Source organism: Tetrahymena thermophila, assembly GCF_000189635.1.
Source record: "Tetrahymena thermophila SB210 genomic scaffold scf_8254167, whole genome shotgun sequence".
NCBI classification, from domain to species: Eukaryota; Ciliophora; class Oligohymenophorea; order Hymenostomatida; family Tetrahymenidae; genus Tetrahymena; species Tetrahymena thermophila.
In genome coordinates, this window is record NW_002476075.1 from 130,068 (window position 1) to 151,351 (window position 21,284).

Sequence of the window (21,284 nt, forward strand, 5' to 3'; positions counted from 1 at the left end):
AAAATTAAATCATTTTTTAAACTTGAAAATATTTAAAATATTAAAATTAACAAACAAAATTTTATTTAAATAAAACAAGAAATTATATTATCATAAATTAATTCAAAAACTATTAATTAATTTATTATTACTATTTTTTTATTTAATTAAATTAGCAACAAGTAAATTAATTTTTTAATAGTATTCAGATATATCTTGTGTTTCGATTTTTTTATCGATAGTTTTTATCTAATTTTAATCTAAATATAACTTTTTTTATGTTTATTGATTTTTAAAACAATTATTTATTTTAGATTCTTAAATTAATTGTTAACAGAATTTTATTTAAAAATTAATAATTCAAAAGCAAATCATTTAAAGTCCTACAACTAAGAGCATAATTATCTAATACTATATTTTTAAAAAATAATTTAAAAAGTTTAATTAGTTATTTAAAAAATTAAATAGAACAAAAATTTATATATTTTTAAGTGATAAATAATTTTTCCATCTCATCTAAATTCTTAAAAGTTTAGTAATTAATACAATTACTTTCTTACATTAAAGCATTTTTAAATTATCAGTAAATAGCCTCACTTAGTTGTTTTTCTATTTTAATTTTAAGTTTTAATAAAATTTATATTAACTCTAACCTTTTTTGTTTCTTATTTAAATTGGATGTGTTCTTAAATAAATCAAAATCAAATATGAATTTTCTTTTTTTTAATTGAAAATTTTAAATATAATAAACAAATATACTCTTTTTATTAGGTTTAATAAGTCATCTGAATTTCATAAAATACATTCAATTTGGCATTCGTATTGATTGATTTTGGTAAAAAATATATTTTTTTGAAATAACTTTTGGAAATAGTCAATAAAAATGATTGGTTAACCCAAGAATATCAAAAAATAAATCTTATTTTTATTAAGATTATAATTTAAATTAAATTCTTTTAAATTTAATATTGATTAAGATAGATTCATTAACTTTTTTTATTATAAATGTACTTTTAAAATACTTTATCAAATTTTTATATATAAAATTAAAAAAAAAACTTAAATTAACATTTGCAATAATAAATTTATTTTTAAAAAATTAAAATAACTTAAAATAAAAAATTTCTGATAGCTAAAAGTAAAGAAAATTGGTGTCAGATATATTTTTTAGAGAGAATTAAAGAAAAGAAATATTGGTGTATGTATTATCTGTGTATTTACGAATCAGAAAAGCTGATGATCTTTATATTTATATTCACCATAAAAGATATTTACTTGTTAGAAAGGAAAATCATCAAATATCTTTCTTTGATGATGAGAAAGCATTTTATGAGATAAAAGCAGTTTATATATACTAATAAAACCTATGCAGAGAAAGAAGCAGGTAAATGCTAATTAATGTAGAAAAGATGACAAAATGAATAAATAGATAAATGATTATATAGCTTTTTGTTATTACCTCTACTAAACAAAAAGAATTTCAATAAATAATTAAATAAATAAATTACTTTGTTAGATAAATACTAAAAAGATCAGATAAGTAAAATAATAAGATCTAATAAAAATTAGGATATATTCATATAAGCAAGCATCATAAAAAGCAAACAAAAATGAATAAAGATTTGAAAAAATTTGAAGAGCAAAACAATATCATTACTGATGAAACTCTTTACTTCTTTGATGAAAAGGAATAAGATAAGATTTTAGATGCCAGACCATGGAGAAGTGATCCTCGTTACTTCAAGAAGTGCAAGATTTCTTTGCTTGCTCTTTTGAAAATGCTTTCTCATGCTAGAATGGCTGGTTCAAATGAAGTTATGGGTTTACCTCTAGGAAAGATTTAGGGTGATACATTTTTAATTATGGATGTCTTTGCATTACCAGTTGAAGCAACAGAAACTAGAGTTAGTGCTGGTGCAGAATGCAATGAATTTATGATTTAGACTATTGAATTATTAGAAAAGGCAGGAAGAAAGGAAAATGTTAGAGGTAAATAATATTATCATCATTTTGATTAATCTTCTTTTCATTTAAACATATTTAGAATAATTGAAATAATATGCTTTAATAATAAAATTTAGGATGGTATCATAGTCACCCTGGTTATGGTCCTTATCTTTCAGGAACAGATGTTATGACTTAAAGATTACAATAAGTTGGTGATCCAATGGTTGCAATAGTTATTGATCCAATTAGAACTATGGTTAGTGGTAAAATACAAATTGGTGCTTTTAGAACTTATCCTTAGGATTATAATGCACCTGATGATGATCACAGAGAATTTTAATCAATCCCTCTTGAAAAAATTGAAGATTATGGTATCCACTATAAAAGTTACTACTAGCTTGAAGTAAGCTTCTTTAAAAACTCCCTTGATAATTAACTAATTGAAATATTGTGGAATAAATATTGGATTAACACTGTTACATCTTCCTCTTTGATTGTAAATAACCACTATTTCGTTACAGGTTTGAACGATCTCTCAAGTAAAATTTCTAACCAAAAATCTAAAAGCAAAAAGTCTGATTATTTGCTCACTCTAGACGAACTTTTAGGAAAGAACTCTGCTCAAGAAAAAGAGCCTCTTAAATATGCTTTAGAAAAGAATCAAGCAGTTTTGAGTGAGTCTATTAAGAATCTCCTCTTCTCATATAAAATTTGATTTGCAATTTGTAGTATGGCATGAATAAAATATATATATACTGTTCTCTCAAAATTAAATCTATTTTTTAATGTTAAGTGTTCATTTATCTTTTTTCACAATCTAATTAGTTTTCCAATATAACTTTTTGACTATTTTTTGCAAGCTAACTAAATAATTTTTTTGCGATGCAAAATCTGATTTGTTTAAAAATTATTTTAGAATATTTTCTCAATCTAATACAATATATAATTACCATTTTTAATTTTATTACAAATTAGTTAGTGTTTTTATTATTATTTTAATTGTGGAAATAAATATGTAAAAAAATAAAAATATGAATAAATACAATTTTAAAAGAGAGTGAATAATAAATATTTTATCATTATAAAATTAATTAATTAAAATAAAATAAGTTTACATTTCTCATTATTTTATTCATCAGTTTTAATATAATTTTAGCAGTTTCAACAAATTATTTGAAATAACAATGAAATATTTTTTAAAGAAGTATTAAAAGTTTATATTTTAAAAAAAGTTAACTGTATCTATGAATTTGTGAATTTCAAACGCATTATGAAATTGTTAAGAAATTTAGTTGACCATTATTTTAAAAAAATAATTATATTTTGAAATTAATGTATAAAAGATGGTAGGTAACTTTAAAAGTAGATAAGCATTTAAGATAAATTGTTTTCATTAGTTATTATTCTAATTATTAATCAGTGAATCTAATTCTTATTTATTTATTTCCTATGGCTTTTCAACCTCTTCATTATACTTAGACCAGTCAACTGAAATCTTTTTAAATTGGTTACCTTATTACTGACTTGTTTTGCTACTTGCTGATTTTAAAGTTTAGTTTCTTTTATTTAGCATATTAAAATTTTTCTTTTCATATCTAGTTTTTTAAGAATTTTTCTTCTTCTTTCTTAAACTAGCTCCTTTCATTAATTCATAACAACGTTTCCTTTCTTCAGCATACTTATTATAATTTAAAACTACTTAAGAGGGATTGTTATTGATAAAATAATGTTGATATTCCTTCATTCTATCGAATTCATTTTCTACTTCTTAATTCATTGGCAGTTTCTTGCTTATTAAATTTTCTTGCTGTATAGCTTATTCATATATGTTATAGACTATAGAAGCTAACGAATTAGAAAATTATGATTAGTGCCTTATAGTTAATCTTTTTTCATAATGTTTTGGAGTAATTGCAGGAGTTTTTTAATTTTGATTTATAGGAGTTTTGCTAACTTTAGGAGATATAGGATTGCTTTTTGGAGAGAGAATTCCTTATATAAATGGAATTTTCTTAGCTGGAGAAGCATTTGAGGAATCACATAGTTGAATACTTACTTACTTATTTAGCTGAGCTCCTTAAATATTTCCAAAGTTCAAAAATTTAGACTTTCTCCTAAGCTCTAAGTCATTTTTCTTTGTAAAAAATCTAGGTTTATGAGTTTATGCTACTATGTTCTACTGTGATCCTTACTATACTTAGTCTTCTATGTATATAATTTTATTTGATTTCAGTGATTCTTTGTATTCATCATTCTTGCTACTGTTATGTGTAGTCTTTATTTCATTATCTTAATTATCTTTCAGAGAATAAGAAAAAAAGTAGCTATGCTGTTTAGAATTTGCATTTTCTAGTTTTGCTGCTGTTTTTGCTTTACTTGAGTATTACTATTTCTTATTTGGAGTTGTAGATATTCTGATTTCTTATATTTTTCCCTCTGAGCTTTTATTATTATAGAATATTTTTTCAGGACTACTTGGATTATTTATATCAAATGACTCTGACTCATTATCTGTATCTTGAGAATTTTATGTTTTCTCAACTTACAACTGCTCCCTTGCAAAAAAGCTAGAAATAGCTGGAGGCTTTTTGGAATCATTTTAACCAACAAACGATTTTACTTTTAATCTTTGATTATCTTTTTATTCATTTTCTATGCTATGTTCTTCTTTTGATTATTGATTATTCAAATTAATGGTTAATCTACTCCCAATACCAGTATTTTAGTTTTCTGCAATTTAATTCTATAAATTGTTAAAATTTCCTATTTATCTTTAATTTTATTCTGTCTTTTCTTTTTCAGACTCATCACTATCCTCATTATCATCAATCGTACTAAAATTTTTGTAAAGATTTCTTTCAAATTCCTCTATTAATTTTATTTTAAAAAACAATTCAAAACAACTTTAATTTAATTTTAGAAAATTCATAAAATTAAAAATTATTGTATTTAAATCTATTTTTAAAAATGTTAGTTTATATCATTTGAAATTTTAAATTATTTATATCTAAAAATTTAAAGTTAAAATATGATGCTATTTTAGAAAAAATTGAAGTAGTTGTTATTAATACTTAGCCAATAAAAAATAAAATAAAAATAATAAGACTGATAACATCAAAAAATTTTAGTTATGCATTCAATGATAAATATTTAATTTACCTTTTTAAAGTTAAGTGTAGTAAACATGCTCATGAAATGCTTTGACACTTTCTTCAACTTCTTTAGCACATTGCAAGGTAGTAAAAGTAAAATCATTTCGACTTTATTTTTTTCTTGATTATTTTATTTTATTATAGTTAAATATTTATTTATATTTATTGCCATGAAATTTAATCATTGAGCAGCCCTAAAATGTGTGTCCATATTAGCTGCAGCTTTCGCACCTAATACATAATGCAGAATTTTTGTGCTATAAATTAATATTATCCCTGATCTCACAGAAAGATTCCTAAATTTTTTTAAATATATAAATAATTTATGAAGTAAACGATTTATAATTTTACATAATCATTTTCAAAATTTTTTAGACTCTCTATAAAATCTTATTTATCAATAATTAAAAATTATGTAAATGTATTTGCTTTGGCTGAAAATTAGTAAAGATTGTCTCCGAAAAACTCCTGACTGCCTACAAATTCTCCTTATTAAAGAGTCTGAAGCACTACTCTATTTTAAAGAATGATTTCAACTTCTCCAGATAAAATGAAAAACAAGTTCTCTGATTTTTCGTTTTCTTTAAATAAATATTCGTCAACACTGTATTTCTTTTCTTTAACATATTTATACAGATTTGTAATAAATGTTTCAGAAAAATTGAGATTAAACAGCTTTTATTTTTTTAATATGTTTGAATACATCTCTTTTAGTACATCACTTCTGAGAGTGGGAGCAAGATCATCAATTAATTTGATTCCTAGCTCATTTTCTTGCTTTTTCTCTGCATACAAGTACTCATAATACTTTCTAACTCTCATTTATAAGCTTTTAGGAAGTTTTCTTTTTTTCATGTAAATCTTCAATGAAGTAGTTTGTAATTTAAATTCCTCATTATTTTATCTTAAGTTTTTAATTATCTCTCCTATTTATTTTTTCACCATAAATAATTTAACATTTTTTTATTTTTGAAAAATAATTCTATGTATTGAATTATATATACCTATAGAGTTCATTGCAAATGCAAACAAAAAGCAAGCTAACATGCAAACAAAAACTACAAATATTCTCTCTCTAAATGTGGTAGGAACAACATCACCATAACCTACAGTGCACATTGTTATGATGGACCAATAAAAGGAAGCAACATATCCTTAAAACTCTAAATTAACACTGTTTTCATTATCTACAAAATTGAGTCTGTCTTTATCAATCCAAGTTGAAAAGACTCCAAGTTCTTTTTCATAGTTTGCTAAAGCATAGAAACAGCATCCAGTTAAGTGAGCACATAGAAAAATAAATCCGCCCAGTTTAATCAAATCCAAATAACTCCCAATATACTCTCTAATATCAGTTGTGTATTCAATTTAAGAAAGGTAATGTATAAATGTAAAAAGCCTTAAAACTCCTACTACTTTAAACCATATAGAAACACCATTATTTAAAGATATCAGCCAAAAAATACAAAGGAACATATCGAAGCTTAATTAAAAAAATGAAATAAAATTCTATATAATGATCGATATTGATTTAATTAATTTACTAAAAATTGACTGAGAATAAATAATGTTTTATGATCTAGGAACGATCTGTGATCACAACTCCTCTCTTATAAAAACCTTTAAAAAACACAATTTTATTTTGTTTAGAAAAGCAGTATGAATAATTGATCAATGTTACCTGTGTTTAACTATAGAAAGATATTTATTATCTAAATTATATTAGGGATAACTTCAAAAAGTATAAATATTTAATTATTTTAGTAAAGTGAGTCGAACGCTATTCTGATAGGTAAGTAAATTATGTAAATCAGTAGAAAGAAAAATTGCACAAAATTCCATAATCGGCTAGGTAAATGATCCTTTTCATTAAAATAAAAAAAAATTTAAGCGTTTTTCAATCATTCATTTAATTATTGAATTATAGAAAGAAAACTATATATTTATGCATTTACAGGCATGATTATCCAGTTACTAAATCCTCTTAGTTTAAGAAATTTAATGAATTCTCTTGCTAATTAATTTTAAAAATAGAATAAATGATAATTCATAAAAAAATTAAAAATAATTTTTATAATTTAAATTTTAATATAAAAATTATTTTCTTTCTATTTAAATCATAATGAACAAATAATTTGAGTCAGATAAACAATTTTTATGTTATTTTTCATTTCTTTTAGCGAGCACAAATTTGCTTTATATTAACCCTTTACAAGTTCTAAATCTAATGAATATTATATGTTCTTTTTATAATGAACAAATATCATAAAAAGATAATATGTGAACCCAGAATAAAAGAAAATAAACAATCATTTTTGTTATTTTTATGTTTACTTTCTAAGTAGTGGGCAAACGATTCGAACAGTGAAGGCATCTATATATTAAAATTCGATTTATTTTTTATATCTATTAAGGAATGTAAAATTTACTTCATTTGTAAATCTTTTTTAGTAGTAAAAGTAATCATAAAAGAATGATTTATCATCTATAATGTCAAGCTAAGATTTTCTGGTTTGGCCAAATCTATATAAAGAACTTTGTTGCTTTATCTTTTGAATAAATTTGGCCACATATTACCATTTTCTGTTTTAGAATAAAGTGATTTGCTTTTTAAAGTTAACAGAAGGCTAATTAGCTAATTCATCTGAGTTATCCTTGATAGTATTTTACTCGTTTACATTGTTAGGAAGTATTTGATTTTTTGACTCCCTTTTATCTATTTAAGTCATCTAATATTGATCTACACAAATAGTTTTCAAAGTGTTTATATCTTGAGCTATCACTTCCTATGGTTCATTTATTAGATTTTGTTATCCTAAAGAATTTTATTTAAATATAGCCTATTCGATCATTATATATTTATTAAACTCCTACTTTTGTTTGCTTTAATAATATTTGTAAACTATTAAATATATTAAAGATTTTATTATAAAAAAAAAGTTGCTTTCTAAAAAAGAAACTCATTTAAACGTAAATTTAATTAACGCAAACAATATACTAAGTTAGATTAATATTGAATATGATTTGCTTGAGTATTTTAATAATTTGAAGTTGAAAAGAAAATTTTAAATATCCAAATAATTAAATTAAGTACATTAAACATTCATTTTTCATAATAAATTATTTTTTTTAATTAATAAATATTTTAATTGTATTTTTTTTTTATTAAAATATAACAATCCAATATAATCAATGAATAAATTAAATGTAGGTTTTTTATATCCCTTTTATTTAAGACTTTATAAATATACTAAACATAGTAAAATTAAATTCAAAAAACAGCTTTATAAATTTTAATTTACATTAAATTACTAAAAAATTATCTACTTATATCAAATCTTTGAATAATTTTTTTTATTGTAAGGTAATGGTTCACTATCAATATTATTTATAAGATATTTAAAATAATCAAAAATATAAAAGATATTTATAAAATTAAACAAAAGCAAATCTTTTTTATTTTATAAATTATTATTTTAGATGAATATAAATCCTAATATATTTATTATTTTTTAACTTGATAATTTATAACAAAATTATTTTTCATTACTAGTATTAATTGCATTTATAAATTATGCTTTTTTTTAAATTATATTTTTTTATTATATCTAATAATCAAATTATTAATAATAAATGAAACATTAAACTTTATCCTATTAAAGATTTTAGTAATAGATATTTTTTTATTACAAAAATATTTATTTTTCTAATTTAATAATTTGATCATATCTTAAAAAATAAATTATCATTGTTAATTTCAAGTAAACTTATAATTTTTGAATTAGCTTATCTGCTAATAATTTCTGATTTCACTAAATTATAACTATTAATATCATAAATTTAAAAAATTTTAGAATATTTGAATAGGAAAAATAATGGATTCCAACTTTTAAAGTAAAAAGCTTTTGAGTAGAATAGAACATTTTTAAAAGCTTAAGCTTAAATCAAGTTTTTAGTAGAATTTAATTCAAATTTTAAATCCATTAAACCTTTATAGTTTTTCTTTAGAAGTGTTATAGAATGATTGATTCATAAGCATAATTTTTATGATAAAATAAGCAATAAATTTTTTTGTAAAAAATTTACAATAAAAAGTCTAATAAAATAATTTTAAATTTTATATTTATTACTTTAGATTTACAAAGGCATCATAATTAATTAATCTAAAAGAAATTTATTATAAAAATTTTGCATTTAATACCCTATCAATCATAATTGAGTTTTTAAAAATGCAAACTATTTGAATTATATATAAATAAAGTTGTTGTTTGCTCTTAAATTTTAGAATGAATGATAAATAGATTATAATAAGTTTAAATTAAAATTTATCGATGTGAAATATATTTCTGCGATAAAATATTTTAACATAACGAAGTATGATTATGATTTAATCAATTTAAGATAGGTATGGAAAATAAAATGTTTTTTTTTATATATTAAAAAGTGGTTTATAAATAAATAAAAAATAAAAAAACATATCTAAATCACCATATTTTAGAAAATCAATTCAATTACTTCATCTGTTTCTATGAAATTTAATTTTATTAAGTAGAATCATCGGAATACTTTAAAATAAATATAAATTGGCAGATAAAAGAATTGTTTGTATAAGAAAAGAAACAAAAATTGTTGCTTAATTAAATAGTAAAATCATGAATCTCTATAAAATTTAATTTCAAATAATTTTGATATTGTTTTATTAAATAAAGTAAAGTTAAAATTTAAAATAAATACCATTTTATTAACCACAAAAATTATGACCTTTTCTCAAAGATTAAAGCAAAATAAAACCATAATTTTAGCCATATCAATTATTATTTACAGTCTCAATGAATTGCTCTTTATGATTTTATGGCTTTCTGAAAATAATCAATCTCATTCTTCATAGTAAAAAACAAATAAAATAGTCTGTCTCTTATTGTAAATAATAACAATTATTTTTACTATGGTGGCTTATTTTTTGGTTACTGTTAAGAAATAATAGAATACATATAATATTATAAAGTTAGTTATTTCTATTTTATTAAATGAATACTCGATGTTCACTGATTATTAACCCTAGACCTCTTGCTCTATATCAATAGCTCTTATTATTTTCTTCTATCCTAAGTTATTTAATTAAAGAAGATAGTTTTTTTTGAAGGTATTTATGCTCCACTTTTTATATCTAATACTGAGGTATCTTTTTTAAGGAAAGATATTTGATGTGAGATCAGATATTGGAATAATTATTTCAACTTTCATTATCTTTGCAGTTATTTTATTTTAAGACTTTAATGAAGAAAGAGATAGAGAAGTTTAATATCAGCAGAATGGTATTAGTCCTCTATAGCAAAATAAATAAAAGCAAGAATTTGATATTTTAAGTAGGTAAAAAATACGTGATTAGTTTAATTACATAAAAAAAGAATCAAAAATTGATCAAGAGAGCAAATGTTTGAATTAACAATAATAACGCGAAAACAATTAATTTAATTACAAATAGATAGAAGATCAAAATAAAAAATAAAATTCTAGCTCATTTGACTTCTAAGAACTGTAAAAGACTGGCATACTGATAATTAACGATAAAAAAGAAGTGGTAAAGATAAATAGCTAGTTTGTTTAATTTTTCGAAGAAAAAACAAATTAATAAATTAAACTAGAATCAACGCAAGTAGACAAAAGGTCTCTGAGAGAGGAATTGCTGCTTATAAATTTAAAATTTAATAACTCAAAATTATTTTAATCACATAATAATTAATATCATGAACAGCTCAATAGTTTACAAAACAATGCCATTTTCAGTGAAACAAACGTTGATAAAGATTTTTTTAGCTTAATACCTGATTAGAATAAGTAAAACTCAGCTGACTTAAAACAAAATCAAAATGCAAATGACTCGATTATTAAATTTAAAGAAGAAGAATGCTAATAATGCATAGACAAAAATGTTTTAATGCCCATTAATGTGTCTGCTCATGAGCTTGAAGATACTTTTATCAAGTAGAATGGAGCTCAAAACATTTCTAACACTCTCTAATTTATACATTTAAACAACTCTTTAACTTCTAACTCACCTCTATATGATCTAGAAAATCAGTAAAACTTGAATGCAACACAAAGAACTCCCATTAATTACCAAATAAATATAAACAATTATAGGATAAACAACTTTTAAAAGCAAAATAATTTTTAGCAGACAAGTGTAAGCAGCTAATAATTCACTGAGGGATTAAGTAAATTAAAACAGTGTCATATCCCTGAAAATATAGATTAATTATTTGAAGATTATAAAGGTGATATTTGTTTGAGCTAAGTGATAGATTTTTTGATTAAATAATAGCCTCAAGAAATCATTGACTCAAAAACTAACCAAACAAATACTTGCAAGCATTGCCAAAAATTAATTAACTAGCAGAATTCATAAGCAAAAAATAAAAAGTATCCTTAATCACAATTTTATAAAATCCAAATTGATTCTAATTATTTAATCATATCGCAGATTTACAAAGATAAGTCAAATAAAAAGAAGATAATTGACTATAAGATAGGCTGCTTTTTAAATACCTAAGATGCTTCTTATGATCTTTGTTAAAAGTGCAAAACTTCTAATCCAGATTTTAGCACTTCAGTTCACATAGCCAACAGAAAAATGAGCTTAATTTACGGAGACAACAAGACTCTCAATTAAATAAAAGAAGAAAGTCAGACAAGCAGCAAAAGAATTGAATCTTTGAAATAAATTGTAAATATAAGCAATAGTAAAATTGATAGCTCATAAAAGCATTATAATTACAAAACCAAACCTTATCATGTTGCTAAAATATGTTCTTTAATGAGTGAATCTGATAATGATCATCTATAAAGAATAAATTTAAACTGCTAAACAAATGAAACTAGCTAAATCAAGTAGAAAGACTAATATAATAGCAACGAAGAAGTGCAGACTAACATAGAACAAACTCAATATTTATTTTCTATAGAAGTAACCCAAACAGATTTTGAAATTGTTTCTGAAAACTTAAAGAACAAAATGGATAAATACAGACAAAAACTACTTTGTTCGATATCTCATGAACTCAGAACTCCTTTGAATTGTATTATTTCTATGTTGGACATGCTGAACATGAAGAATGATATTTCAGATGCAAACAAAAACTACTTTGTGAATCCTGCTCTATTTTCAAGTTACATTCTGTTAAATACAATAAATGATATTTTAGACATGGCAGAAGTAAATAGATCTGGAAAAATTAAAATGCTATTCTAAGAATTCTCTCCTATAAATCTATGTCATGAATGCTTAAATTTTATTAAGCTCTAAGCTTAGTAGAAAAATCTTTAACTTATTTTTGAATATGATGAGTTTGTCCCTAAATTAATTTACACAGATTTGAATAAAACAAGATAAGTTCTCTTAAATTTACTTAGTAATGCACTAAAATTTACTTAAAAAGGTAATATAACAATTAAACTTTCATACTCTTAAGAAAACATATTACAAATTGATGTCAGTGATACAGGATGTGGAATAGCACCAGAAAAATTAAAAAAAATATTTTTTAATTTTACTCAACCTGAGTTTGACATTTACTCTAATCAATCTCATCATAATAGTAACCAAAAAGAATATCTAAACTCACAATTAAGCCTTCAGTTTAACAACAACAACAATAATAATAATTCCAAAAATGCGGGTCTAGGTTTGAATATCTCATACATTCTTGCCAAATGTTTGGGTGATAACAGAACTTTAAATGTGTAAAGTGAACTAGGTAAAGGAAGTACATTCACATTTTATATAGTTAGTCAATGTCAGAACAGAAAAGGGTGCACTTATTTGCCTGTTCCTTAATTAGAATGTTTCAATTCTCAAAGATCAAAGTATCAACAAGATAGTGAATATTCTGAAAACAACCAAATTTAAAAGTCTTTTTTTGCCAGAAATTAATATTAAATGAACCAAGATGAAATCGAAATCTAAAATAGCTAAGAACTCACAACAAAAAGCATTTCTTAAAACAATATAAGGGGATTAGAAAATAATTTATACATTGAAACCTTTAAAAATTCAAACAGGTCTTAAGAAAGAAGTAAAAATCATCACCTGTAAAGTAAAAATGGACTTTGTTTAAGTTTTAACAATTTGAGAGTGAGTCCAGATTAAGATAAAAATAATTTAGACAGTTTTCATAGCGATAGAAATTTTGATCATATGAAGGAATTGTTTCCTGAAAGTGAGTCTGATAATTTAAATTCAAAGTCTAAAACTAAAAGCTTGCAAACTTCTTTAGTCTAGATAAATTTCAATAAGACTGCTTTCTAAATTATTTAACATGCTTCTAATATTTGCAATTAAATTTATTCTTATAGAGATATTTAGGAGGACTAGCATAATTTAAATTTGCAAGTAAGAGGATCTTAAGGTAATATTCACTCTCCTTAGACAACTAGCAAAGAATTTTTCTAGGCTTCGAAGTAACAATCTAATTCAAAAAGAAATAGTATCTGTGAAGATGAATTCCATATCAAAATCCTATCTTCAAATAATAATTTACTAAAAAATAAATGTAGCGAAATAAATATTGCATCATAAAAAGACATGAAAGACTCTGACCGTTCTATCAACAAAAAACTTAACCTGAGTAATCAACACTGCAGTATTTCTCTCAGTAGCTTAACGTAAAATAAGAACTGTTAGCTTTCAAATAAGCTACCCTTAAATTAAATTCATTAAGAAAAACATAATTTAGAAAATTTTGAAGAAACTTAATATTCAAATAAAAAAGTAAATTCAGAACTGTGCAATTAAGTTTTAAAAAATAATTATTTGAATTATTTTAACTCTCCTAAACAAGAAGAATCATGTGATGTTATGAGTGAATGCACAGAAAAAAAATTCCCAAATCAATCTGAAAAACTTAAAGTTTGTGAAAAGCCATAAAAATTATAAAGAAAAAAAATGATCTTAAAGATAGATTAAAATCACTAAACCTCAAAATCAAGTGATAATTTATGCAATATTTAAGTTAATAAAAACTATTAATTTTAAGGAGGATGTTTAAAAAAAGATTAACATGTAAATTAGAATTCTAATTAACCATAAAATAGTTCTAGTTCTCTAAATAGTTTCATCATGGTTGAAAGTCGTCAAAATATATAAGAAAATTCTCATGAAGGTATAAAGCATGTTCACATAAATAACTAAATAAATAACTTTTAGTTACTAATAGCCAGTTAGAATAAATAAAGAAAATGTTAATGTCCATAGATATTGATAGTTGATGATAATGAATTCAATATTTATGCATTATAAATTAGACTAAAAATGTACTCTTTTATTATAGATGCAGCCACTAGTGGATTCGAAGCACTTGATCTTATTAAAAAAAAGAAAGAGCACTCTTGCTGTAATAAGTATTCCCTTGTTTTCATGGACATAGATATGCCAGTAATGAATGGCTATCAAACTACAGAAAAGATTTTATAATTTTATAAAAAGCTTAAAGCAGAGCCACCTGTGATATCAGCATGTAGTGCATATATTTAGGAAAGTGATAAGCAAAAGGCTTATCAAGTTGGAATGAAATACTACATCACCAAACCCATCAATACTTAATCATTTGAAAACGTTTTAGCTTAAGTATTTTAATTAGAATCTTGAATTAAATAATTTCATACAAAATTCAATTTATTTTAAGATTAAATTAAAAATCAATATTAATTGAAATAAGTAAAAGATAAAACAAACCAATTTAATTCTATCTAGTAAATAAAATTAATAAATATATGATTAAAATATATATAAATAAATCAATTTTTCAATAATTTACCAATACTAGTTACATTTAAATTAATTTATAAAATTTTTAAAATTGGCAGTGAAATAAAGATAAATATTTATTTCTTCTTAAAATAATTAATGTGATTTCTTTCTTTTTTTAATATTTATAAGGAAAATTAAAAGAAAAACTTTTAAAAAGTTTAATTTTTTATTTCAAAATTTGAATATTTTTTATTTTTTTTGTTTAGTTAATTTTTAAGGTACTTAAATAATCTATTTTAAATTATTAAATTATTGGTTGATGATATAAATTATTTAAATTTTAACAAAATAAAATTAATTGGATTAATTTTTACTTTTTGTAGTTAGCTTTAATAAGTAAGTTTATTTTTAAAAAAACAAATAAATATTGTTTTTATTAAAAGTTCTAAATATAACTTTGGTTAGAAATTTAAAGATGTTTTTTTTTTTAAATGAACATTTTTTCAATCAAATAAATATCTCAAATCAAAGAATAAACTATTTATAATTTAAGTATTATTGTACTATTAAAAGAAATAAAAAATATCAATATTTTTAAGTAAATTTATTTATTTTAACTTGATATATTTATCATAATTGATATTTATTGTTGATTAATTTGTTAGTTAGTTAGTTAGATAAAAATAAAAAGTTAGCGTTTTTTCAGTAATAATATTTTTAATTTGATTAAAATATCTTAAATTCAATGAGATGTTTTTTATTATTTTTGATTGTTGTTAAAAATAATTAAATATATATAATCTAATTATTTAAGAACCCCCTAACCTGTAGAATCAATTAAAGATATCAAAGCAAATTAATTAGGTAATAAGTAAGTAAAGCAATTTATTTTTCTTATTCATTTATAGATTGTTAAAAAAATTAGAAAAGACTTATATATATTTATATTAATATATTAGCTACTTGCTTGCTTGTTTAATAAAATAGATAGATAGATATATACATAGAGAATTACTTTAAATGAAGAATTAAGAAAGTAGACTGAAGTCTTTTATAAATAAGAATAGCTTGATGATATTTACATTAATAATAAGTGTTTATTCTTTAAATGAAATCATTTTTATATAAATTTTAGATAAAAACTATTGCTTAAATTAAGATTTTTCATAAAATAGCAAGGTGATAAGTCTATCTTTATTAGTGGCATTATTATTAGTTAGTACTGTGTAAATAGGAATAATTTTATTAAAGAAACACTATTAGTGGAGAGATTACATATATTTAGCATAATCTGTTTTACTAAACGAATACTCTTAATAATTCCCTCAAATATAGGTTTATGCCTTTGGTTTGTCTTTTGCACTTCTACTTCTCTTTTATGAAGTGCACATAGCAGCTTTGAATTGCAAAAAATACTGCAAAATTTTAATTATGCATTTAATTTATTTATTAGTTCGGTTTTTTTTATATGCGTAGAGCATTAATGTGTCTAATTCTCTTCAAATAATATTTCTAGTAGCTACTATTTACATAAAAATAATACTTTGTTTTAAAGCAACTTCAAGTTATGATAACTTAAATGATAATTAGAAACTAATTTTTAGATATATGGATAAGAGCATTTAAGAACCCTTTTCAGCTGAATTCCAAAGAAACAATGATCAAGATAGAGAAAATAAAAGTAATAACAACGATAAGTAAATTTAGAATGAGAAGAATTCATTTTCACCAATAAAAGTGAATAAAAACAAGATAGAAAAAGAACAAATTAAAGGTGTTGATTTCAATTCTTCTATTTTATTTGATTACACAAATATTTAAAGTACAGGTCTGCTTGTATTAAATGATTAATAAGAAATATTAAAATATAATAATCAATTTGCATCACTAATTTAATAATTATAATCTTTCACCCAAGAATCTGGAGATTCTACCAATCTAAATTCTAGTGATTAAATAAATTAAATTATCAAAACATTTTTTGTTCTTAGCTTAAATTACAACTAAATTACAACTCAAAAATTAGAAACAAAAAAGCATTTAGAGTCTAAGTATAAAGAAAACCAAAGACTTTCTCACACTTAAAATTATAAGAAAGATCATGCAAATAACTAAAGCCAAAGCTCAGCATTTGTTCAATAAGAACCAGGATAATCAGTGTAAAATGAATATAAAGGTAAAAGTTAGTAACACTTTTCTAAATTGAACTTAATGCATACCTCTTTAGATGATGATCTTTTAAACATTCACAACAAACTCAATCAGGTTTAAGAAAAATAGAAAGAATAAAATCATTGCAAAGAGTAGATAAATTTTAATAAGAAAGATAGCAGTATAAAAGAAGAAAACGTTGATTTTCTTTTAGAAAATTCAAACACATAAAATAAAAAACCTCATTTACAACAACCATAAATTATTAACAATAAATCAAATTTTTTTAGTAAACCTTCTCCTGTTTGTAGTTAAGCAGATTCTACTTTTAATAAAGAACTAATTTAATGCTAAATTCCAAATGATATCAATAAGTTTTTTGAATAAAAATAAGCAGCAATTAATGTATCAAATCTTTTAAATTTTTTAATACAATCAAAACCTAAAGAAAAAAGTGAAATAAACAATCAAAAAATCTAAAAATGCAAAATATGTCATAAAATTGTTGATAAATTTTAAGAAATTAATATAAATTAAAACAAGCAGTCTATGAATTTCTAAACTTAAACATACAAATACTCGATTCAGCAAGATTTTTTGACAATATCCTTAAAATTTTTTGATAATAAAAATAAAAAAAGAAATTTTGATATAAAAATAGGCTGCTTTAAATCTCAAGAAAATGAAATCAACTAAAAAAATATAGATTTTATATGTGAAACATGTGATAAAAAATCAATGAATGAGCTTTAAGAGGTAGAAGAATAGTCTGAGAATTAAAAAGAATCTACTTACTGCAATATTTTATAAAGTAGGAGTTTCATTGAGTAAAAATTAGAGAAATCTCTCAAGAACCCAAATAAATAAGCATTTATAAACTTAGACTCTATTGAAACTAATTCAAATAATAACAACAATAATAATTACGTGAAGTAAATTAAGCTAATTGGATTAAATTTTTCTTCTAAGGGAAATGAAGCTTTAATGTAGGAATCTAACACAAAATAAAATATTTAAAACGCTTCAAACTGCGATTCAAGTATTAATGATTTATCTTATTAGCATTTTGTTAAAAAAAGTATTTAATTTCTATAAAACAGCGAAATTCTACTAAAATTAGATAATAACAACAACAATATTAGCAATCAAATTTTAAAATTTTAGAATCAAGAATGTGCTTACATATTTACTATAGAGATATTAGAAACAAACTTTGAAGTTACAACTCGAAGCCTGAAATAAAGGATGGATAAATTCAAAAGAAAAATGCTTTGTTCCATTTCACATGAGCTTCGTACTCCTTTGAATTGCATAATTTCTATGCTTGATATAATGAATATGAACAATGATATTTCTGATTTGGCGAGAACGCTTTATGTTAATCCTGCATTATTTTCTAGTTACATTTTATTGAACATAATAAATGATATTCTAGATTTAGCAGAAATCAATAGGTCGGGATAGATTAAAATGATGTTTTAAGAATTTTCTCCATTAAATCTTTGTATTGAATGCATGAATTTTATAAAGCTACAAGCTTCATAAAAGAATCTTCAATTAGAACTAATTTGTGAAGAAAGTGTACCAAATATAGTTTACACAGATTTAGATAAAACTAGATAGGTCCTTCTTAATCTCTTAAGCAATGCTTTGAAATTTACATAGAAAGGAAGCGTAGTTATAAAGTTATCTTATCCTCAAGATTAAATAATTTAAATCGACGTAAAAGATACAGGTTGTGGTATACATGCATCTAAATTAAGGTAAATATTTAATAATTTTACTCACCCTGATTTGGAGTCTATAAATTCTGCCTAAAAATAAAATTCACCCACTCTGAAAAAATAACAATCTTCATAGTTCCAAAAGAATGCAGGACTAGGTCTAAGTATATCATTTATGCTCGCATCGTGCTTGGGAGATAATAGATAGCTTACAGTGAAGAGCGAAGTAGGAAAAGGTAGTACGTTCACATTCTTTGTAGTGAATAAATCTAATCAAAAAAAGGGGTGCATTTTATATCATCCATAAAATAAATTTGAAAGCCAAGCTTCTTTGAAAACAAAGCTTTGGATAGAAAAAGGTGAATTAACAGAATATCCAAACTTATCTGCTCTGAATCAAAAAAAAATTAGTGATAAATAATATACGGAAAGCTAAAAGCAAAATATTGATGAAGACCAAGCTGCAGCTGTTAACAAGGATTATACCAATATCCAAAATTTGAATTCGGAAAATTAAATTTAGAGCCAAGGCACTTTAAAACGAAATAAAAAGAGATTATCCAATGCGAATTAAGGAAGTCTTTAGAATATAGTGAGATAATAATTTAAAAAGCCTACTATTGAAACCTAAGAGTATAACGATTCCAATACTATTTAAGAGCTATTTCCTATTGATAATATACAGCGTTAAGACTCTCTCAGTATAAGAAAATAGGCTTCAATTTTGTACAATAATCTTAGTAAAACAACATTATAAATAATATAGTAGGCTTCGTCATTGTAAAGCTACATATTTTCAGCCAAAGAGATCAATGATGAACAATCATAATAAATAACTTCAAAAGGTATTTATTTAAATACGAACAATACAATAGTTTCAAGTGATCAAACCCCTTAAGTAAAATATATCATATAAAATAATACTAATATTTCAGAATAAGCTACAAATTCTAATTAAAATAATGAAATCAAGCCTATCAGATTTAAAGAATCTGAAATATTTTCAAAGTAAAATTAACTAAACATTTTTAGCCCTTTACTCAAAGTTAGATAAAGTAAAAAGCAGTCAAATTTAAGTATTTAATTTAACTTTGATTTTAACGAAGAATCTCCTCATATGCAATCTACAAAAACTTTAAACATTACTGGCTATGATGAAAATTTAAATGCTTTTATTAAAAACACTCAAAAAAAAATATTAATCCAATAGCTTGAGTCATGCAACGTCCTCAACGATAGCTTTGACATTAAATCTCCATAACAATTTACTCCACATGTAGAGAGATTTAGATAAAGATAGTCAAGTTAATAATCTTACAATAAAAGCACTTCAAACAACTTACATGTCACCAGTATTAACTCAAAATTAAATGAAGAACCGTAGCATTTAGCTAACCCTAATTAAAATCAATAAAATTTGGTAACTTCTTTAGAAAAAAATAGCAACTAAAATCTGGTTAAAGTACCACAGGAAAATTTTTTTGATTAGTAAAATCAAGTCGATTTCTCCAACTATTGCTGCTCGATTACAAACAGATCTAAGCAATCTACTTTTCAATTAGAAAAAATAGAAGAAATCATTTAAAATCAGTAAAAACAGTGCTAGTGTACTTAAATTCTCTTGGTTGATGATAATGAATTTAATTTATACGCGCTTGAAGCCAGATTAAGAATGTATTAATTTTCAACTGATAAAACAACAAGTGGCTTTCAAGCACTAGAATTAATTAAAAAAAAGTATGAAAATTCCTGTTGTAAGAGATATCACTTAATCTTTATGGATATAGATATGCCAGAAATGAATGGCTATCAAGCAACCTAAGAAATCATCAAGCTTAGCTAAAAATTAAAAATAAGCCGTCCTATAATATCTGCTTGTAGTGCTTACGTTTAAGAAGATGATAAGATTAAAGCTTTTAATTCAGGAATGGATTTCTACATAACTAAGCCAATTAACATATCTGCTTTTGAAAATGTTCTAAATTAAGTTTTTTGTAATATTAAATGAATAAAAAACCAAATAATTAGTAAATTCTTTAAACATAAAACAATACTATTAAGCTAAACTAAAAATGCTTAGGAGCTAAATTGGATAAATTTTAAATCTAAAATAAAATATTATTATATAAAAAAAGAAATATTTTATAATCAACATTTTTTGAAACAAGAATGATAAATCTTTGAAAAAATTACTTTGAAGTATGCGCATATTGTAAATATAAATAAAATTGCTTGATGCCATAAATAAAAGATAATAATTTATTATAAAATAATGTAAATATTATTTAAAAGTATTTATTTTAACATATAAAATTGTAATTAATTTATAATTTTAATTAAAGCCAATTTATTAAGAATATCAATTAAATGAAAATTTTTAATATTTTTATTTAATTAAATCTAATGATACTTTTTGGGGTTGGGGTTGGGGTTGGGGTTGGGGTTGGGGTTGGGGTTGGGGTTGGGGTTGGGGTTGGGGTTGGGGTTGGGGTTGGGGTTGGGGTTGGGGTTGGGGTTGGGGTTGGGGTTGGGGTTGGGGTTGGGGGTGGGGTTTGGGTTGGGGTTGGGGTTGGGGTTTGGGGT

General features: G+C 23.1%; 4 protein-coding genes across 4 annotated transcripts; 3 read left to right on the forward strand and 1 right to left on the reverse strand. All coding sequences in view use genetic code 6, as the record gives it.

The window, feature by feature from the left end:
* Positions 1-1,589: 1,589 nt before the first annotated feature.
* Positions 1,590-2,641, forward strand: TTHERM_01002890 (Mov34/MPN/PAD-1 family protein; the record flags this gene model as incomplete). Its single annotated transcript, XM_001030887.3, has 2 exons — positions 1,590-1,968; positions 2,061-2,641. The coding sequence occupies 2 exons, from the start codon at positions 1,590-1,592 to the stop codon at positions 2,639-2,641; spliced, it is 960 nt and encodes a 319-aa protein (XP_001030887.1).
* A 675-nt stretch (positions 2,642-3,316) lies between these two features.
* Positions 3,317-7,930, reverse strand: TTHERM_01002900 (cation channel family protein; the record flags this gene model as incomplete). Its single annotated transcript, XM_001030888.2, has 9 exons — positions 3,317-4,794; positions 5,086-5,374; positions 5,430-6,004; positions 6,083-6,561; positions 6,623-6,698; positions 6,760-6,940; positions 7,034-7,092; positions 7,413-7,452; positions 7,508-7,930. The coding sequence occupies 9 exons, from the start codon at positions 7,928-7,930 to the stop codon at positions 3,317-3,319; spliced, it is 3,600 nt and encodes a 1,199-aa protein (XP_001030888.2).
* Positions 7,931-10,227: 2,297 nt separating this feature from the next.
* On the forward strand, positions 10,228-14,724 carry TTHERM_01002910 (response regulator receiver domain protein; the record flags this gene model as incomplete). The annotated part of the gene is made up of 1 exon (XM_001030889.2): positions 10,228-14,724. One exon carries the CDS (start codon positions 10,228-10,230, stop codon positions 14,722-14,724), a length of 4,497 nt encoding a protein of 1,498 aa, XP_001030889.2.
* Positions 14,725-16,434: 1,710 nt separating this feature from the next.
* TTHERM_001002910 (response regulator receiver domain protein) lies at positions 16,435-20,709 on the forward strand (the record flags this gene model as incomplete). Its single annotated transcript, XM_012800503.1, has 1 exon — positions 16,435-20,709. The coding sequence occupies one exon, from the start codon at positions 16,435-16,437 to the stop codon at positions 20,707-20,709; it is 4,275 nt and encodes a 1,424-aa protein (XP_012655957.1).
* Between the last annotated feature and the right edge of the window lie 575 nt (positions 20,710-21,284).